This window comes from Phycodurus eques, chromosome 10 (genome assembly GCF_024500275.1).
Source record: "Phycodurus eques isolate BA_2022a chromosome 10, UOR_Pequ_1.1, whole genome shotgun sequence".
In the NCBI taxonomy this organism is placed as follows: domain Eukaryota; kingdom Metazoa; phylum Chordata; class Actinopteri; order Syngnathiformes; family Syngnathidae; genus Phycodurus; species Phycodurus eques.
In genome coordinates this window covers 9,273,338-9,278,486 of record NC_084534.1, presented here as the reverse complement: position 1 = coordinate 9,278,486, position 5,149 = coordinate 9,273,338, and the positions used below count along the sequence as shown (strand labels likewise).

The 5,149-nt window shown below is 47.6% G+C and overlaps 1 protein-coding gene across 1 annotated transcript; it reads right to left on the bottom strand.

Moving 5' to 3' along the window:
• Nucleotides 1-2,820: 2,820 nt before the first annotated feature.
• Nucleotides 2,821-4,329, bottom strand: LOC133408463 (G-protein coupled receptor 22-like). Its single transcript, XM_061687445.1, has one exon. The coding sequence runs from the start codon at nt 4,327-4,329 to the stop codon at nt 2,821-2,823; it is 1,509 nt and encodes a 502-aa protein (XP_061543429.1).
• Nucleotides 4,330-5,149: the final 820 nt, after the last annotated feature.

Genomic DNA, 5,149 nt, shown 5'->3' with positions numbered 1-5,149 from the left:
TATAATTTCACACTTGATGGGTGGGCAGGCACTTCAGACCCAGACCCAGACCCAGACCCAGTGAACGGTTTAAGAGGACACTTGTACTGTCATCTCGAATGACAGTCTTCTGGATGATGCAAGGCAAAAATGGTTTTACAATTTAAAATTGCTGTGCTCGTATACAAATCTTTCTGCTTCGATTTTAAAATGTATTCAATCAAAACCATCATCTAGCTTTCTAAAGCAATTATTATTATTATTTTCACGTGACCATCTCCCTGAAGGTCAGCATCACAACACATTTCATTATCAGATACAAACATATTGGAGGTACACGAACACTTTAATAACAACACTGTGACAACCGACCATACAATAGTAACTTAATATTAGGTAAATGCATTTTAGTATTTCACAGTTGCTCATAATGATCCTCTGCCCCCCCATGAAAATAAACTTCCTACACTCTTGACGTTATTGAAGCTCAGCACCACATTTCATGCAGTACACACTTGTGCACTCGGTGTGCTTGTAAATATACAATGGTATTCTGTTGTGTTCATGACAAACGACATGGCAGAGCACATCATTAAGGCAGAGGTCAGATGAAACGGACTTTCAATATTTACGTATATGGTCATTTAGGTGCATCAACAGTCTTTTAAAGCAGTCTTTGAGCTTTAGAGTGGGTGGCAAACGTGATCATCTGTTGGCTAAGGATATTTTTGGGAGCAGTTACGCGAGTGCTGCTGTGAGAATACTCCAGCATACAAGTCCACGTGTAAACAGCATCCAATAGGGTCAAATACAATGTTCCCCACCTATTTCACGGTTCATCATTTGCACCCTCGCTGTATCGTAGATTTTCAAGCGATCTTTCATTGTGGGTTTTTACAGTATACAGTAAGTCTGATTTTTAAGTCGCGTCATGCCGCAACACGCCAGGCAGCACTGAAGTCTACTGGGAGAGTAGCAGCCTAATTAAAAGTGAGAAGAAGGACGCTTCACCGTACAGTAGTTCAATACCACATATTGCTTTTTTAATCTTCGGTGTTCCCACATAGCAGAGAGCATATATGCCTGTGAGTATTGACTACGTGCACCAGGTCCATGACGTACTTCCGATCTCGCCAATGATCGGCAAATGAGTTCACGGCTGACTTCCTACTCCATCTACAACAGCGAGAAAATGAATGTCCAGAAAAACTTCCGTGCCTTAACTGCCAGAAAAATGAGTCAATATTAGGGATTCTTTAAAGCTCCATAAAACGGTGGGTGGCTCAAATGAGCATCGCTGTGTGGCTTTTTTTGCACAGCATCGAGACGCTGTAGTTGCAAAGTTAGCACTCACCGTTTTCCTGCGTCTTTCGAGCGCAGTGGATACACAGAATACAAAGGATGGGTTTGTTGTTACTCAGCACACAAATGGATGCAGCAGGCATTTCGGCATTGATCAAATTCTTTGTACTGCAATGGATAGATGTTTTTTAGTCACAAAATGGCATACCGTCGTTTGAATGGAACATGTAGTACGTTTGAGAGTTTGACAGCACAAGAGAAGAAGAAAGCTTACGTGAACAGCGTAAAGTAGGTTTCCATATCATGAAGTGGGACGACTAAATTCCAAGCTTTGAGCGATCCCATTTGAGAATATTTGTGTTCAGATGAAGGTGAGGTGGTGTCAGAAGGCCAAGAAATTACATGTTCCATCCAAACAACAACAGTACAGCGCTTGTGGCGGATTTGAACCCGGGTCCTCAGAACTGTGAGGAAGATGTGCTAGCCAGTCATCAACCGTGCCGCCCTGAGCAGTACAATGAATATGATTCTTTCCAAAATGTCTGCTACACAGCTGTGAGCTGAATAACAACAACCCCCCTGCTTTGTATTCTGTGTATCCGCTGTGCTTGAGGGACGGGGTCCGTAGGTAATAGTGGAAGCTAATTTCACTACTATAGCAACTCGATACAGAGCACAAATAGGCACGTGGCAATGATCATTTGACACAGCCGGTGTTTTCTGGAACTAAAGCGTATCCCTCACATTATATTTACCGATTTATCTGTCAGTTATAGCCTTCATGTTTTTCTGGCAGTTCTTTTCCCCACTGTCGTGTGGAAGGAAGTTAACCGGAAAATAATCACTGGCTGGATTGGAAGTACGTCACCGACCTAGCGCACGTAGTCCATTGTAGTGTACTCTGTTATTATGTGTTGCTGCTCCATGTGTGTTACGGTAGCAGCGGGGGTTTATAATTACTGTCTACTGTAACATCTATGCGAATTTCCTTTACTTTGTCTGGACAGGATAGCAGGCTTTCGTTGGACAAAATTATGCGGTTTGGTTGAATCTTCTGGTGTTTAAATATACAATGTTTTATTTTCTGCATGTGACAAAAAAAAACAGCTTGAAGAAGCATGCTTTGTCAAGAGAACAGCCGCGTAGGAAAGTTTGTCATTGTGTTTTAGTAAGTTACAATATGTTTAATGTATGTTGGTGTGGCAAAACTGTAAAGAATTGTTTTTATATGGTCGTGCGGATTTTGACTTATTGCGGGTGGGTCTCTAACGTATCTCCTGCCATAAATGTGCGTTTACTGTATTACGGAATATACACTTGAAAGTTTGCTGTTGTGTGATTTTTGTTTAGCCGCAGAGGCTGCGCGACACACGGAGACGACAACATTCCGTTTGCTGCTTACTGCTCAAAAGCGTATCCCAAAGGTGCACATATGTTTGTCACCAGTTAGCTTCACGCTCTAGTGAGGGTGGAACACATCTGTGACTCTCCTCTTGTTTTTAATCATCAACACTCTAGCACGTGTGCATGGACAGTATTTCACAGTGCCTCTGCCAGGCAGCGGTCAGAACCTTCGCTCGCTTCCAGTCGCACCTGCCGGCTGTGTTTTCTGTTTTCCACCCAGGAATTGTGGATGACAGTGCCGCCTGGTGAAGGGTCCACCTGAAGCAAGGAGACCACCCTCTTTTTAACCTTGGCCCGGAGGGCACGTCGCAGCTTCTGCCGCGTGAAGGCGTAAAGCAGAGGGTGGGACACTGTGGTGCCATAGGCCAGAGCCAAGAACCACAGGCGCACGCTGACCAGGGGCTCACTGGGGCCCATGACCAGGATTAGCATGTTGACCACAGACAGGGGAGCCCAGCAACCGAGGAAGGTGGCGATGATGATGAGGGACATCCTGAAAACCCGCCGCTGGCGCTCTCGCCGATCTCTGTGTCTCCGCACTGCGCGCCGCAGGGCAATGATGGCTGACACGGAGGCCTGGACGCGCATTGTGGCCGGCATAGGGGTGGAAGCACCTGCGTCGGACGTGACCAGTGGGGCAGAAGAAGACAGGGCAGGGGGGGAGGTTGCTGTGGGAGTGGGAGATGAAAAAGGTATGAGGGGAGGGTGGCTGAGTTGTTTCGTGGCATCTGTGGTACATTGCTCCCCTTGTGGCTTGCCACTGCTAATCATTCTGAGCTTGGTCTTCTTTTTGGGGGATTTCTTGTGGACGCCCGAGCAGGAGGGGCCTATGAACCTCTGGGTCTTCTTCATGTGGGTGCCAATTCGGAAGTTTAAAGCCCTCAGGATTCTGGAATAGGTGAACAGCATTACTGTGGCAGTGATGAAGAATATGGGAACCTGTAGAATAAGGTGGTAATATGTCCCTAGGCCCAAGTGGTCACCCTTCCCACCAATGCACAAGAGGGTCCGGTTCCGCCACGCCAGCACCCCCGTGGCGCTGATGCCTTTGGAGGACAGAGACAAAGGCGTCTCTTGCCCTTTCTGCCCAGTCGCCTCACCACTGGACAACTGATCCTCCAGGAGTGGGATGATAAACACAGCGACTGATGTGAGCCACACGGCCGCGAGGAGCAGCGCCGCCCTGCGCGTCGTCAGCAGCCTGTTGGCCGGATGCACCGAGATGTCGTACCGGTCCAGGCTGATGACCAGGATGTTGATGGCTGTGGCGACGCTGGCGAAGGTGACGCAGGCCTCGTGAAAGCAGCACAGCACGGCCAGGTTAGGCCCCGGGGGCAGCAGCACGACCACCAGAGTGAAAGGCAAACACAGCACGCACACCGCCACATCAAGTACGTGCAGACTGACCGTCACCATGTTGCTGACTGAGTCCACTAAATTAGACTGGGAGCAGTAGAGCACCAGCACTGTCAGGTTGCTGCTGAAACCCAACACCAGCTCCAGCATGAGGCAGGCACCGAGAGACACTTGGAACCCGAGAGAGTACGGCGTGTACCGTGATGCTGCATTACTGGACCATGCATCACCATCCTGCTGCTCCTCCTCCAGGCCGACTGAGTTAGAGGTGTATATGTCGGTCTCCATGGCTACCTTTCAGTCCTCGCATATTTAAGCTGTCACCCTCTTGACGGAGTCCCATGATACACCCGGCCGGGCTTCCATCGCGCAGGGATGAGATAGAGAGAGAGAGAGAGAGAGAGAGCTGGGGACACACAATGCAGACACATGAGAAATGAACTGTACAGGAGAGAATGAAAACACATTATTCTCCCTCAGCATCTGTGACATCAATCATTTTCCATGTTACACGTGCATCTATCTGTCAATCCATCTATGTATAAGCCTATCCACTTATCCAGTCCGTTCTTATCGGTAACTCTGATTACCATTTGGGCTCAGCCACAGCTTGAAACTTGGGGCACGTCGCTTTCCGAACCGTAGGGCGCCACAATAAGCCATCGCTAATGTGTACTGGAGCTCAGGGGAATGAACAAATTGAATGAAACGAAATAATCAGACCTACAGGCAATCAACTACTCTCTCGGTGGATCAATAAAAACAACAGAGTCAGCAATTTGGGCCAAATAGGTTAAGATCTCGACTCTGTGCCAGACTTAGTAATTTACAGTAAATTACCACTTTCATCAACGCAGCGTCTGACAAAACAAATACAATGGCCAAAATGCAGCATATGGATTACAACACATTAGCCATCCGCCCATTTTCCTCAGCGCTTGTCCTCATTATGGTCTTGAAAGAGCTGCAGCTTATCTCAGCTGACTTTGGACAAGAGCGGGGTCCACCCTGAATCAGACACCAGCCAGTCACACGGCACATACAAATACAGACCAACACCCATTCGCACTCACATTCACAACTAAGGACAATTCAGTCTTCAAGAGCC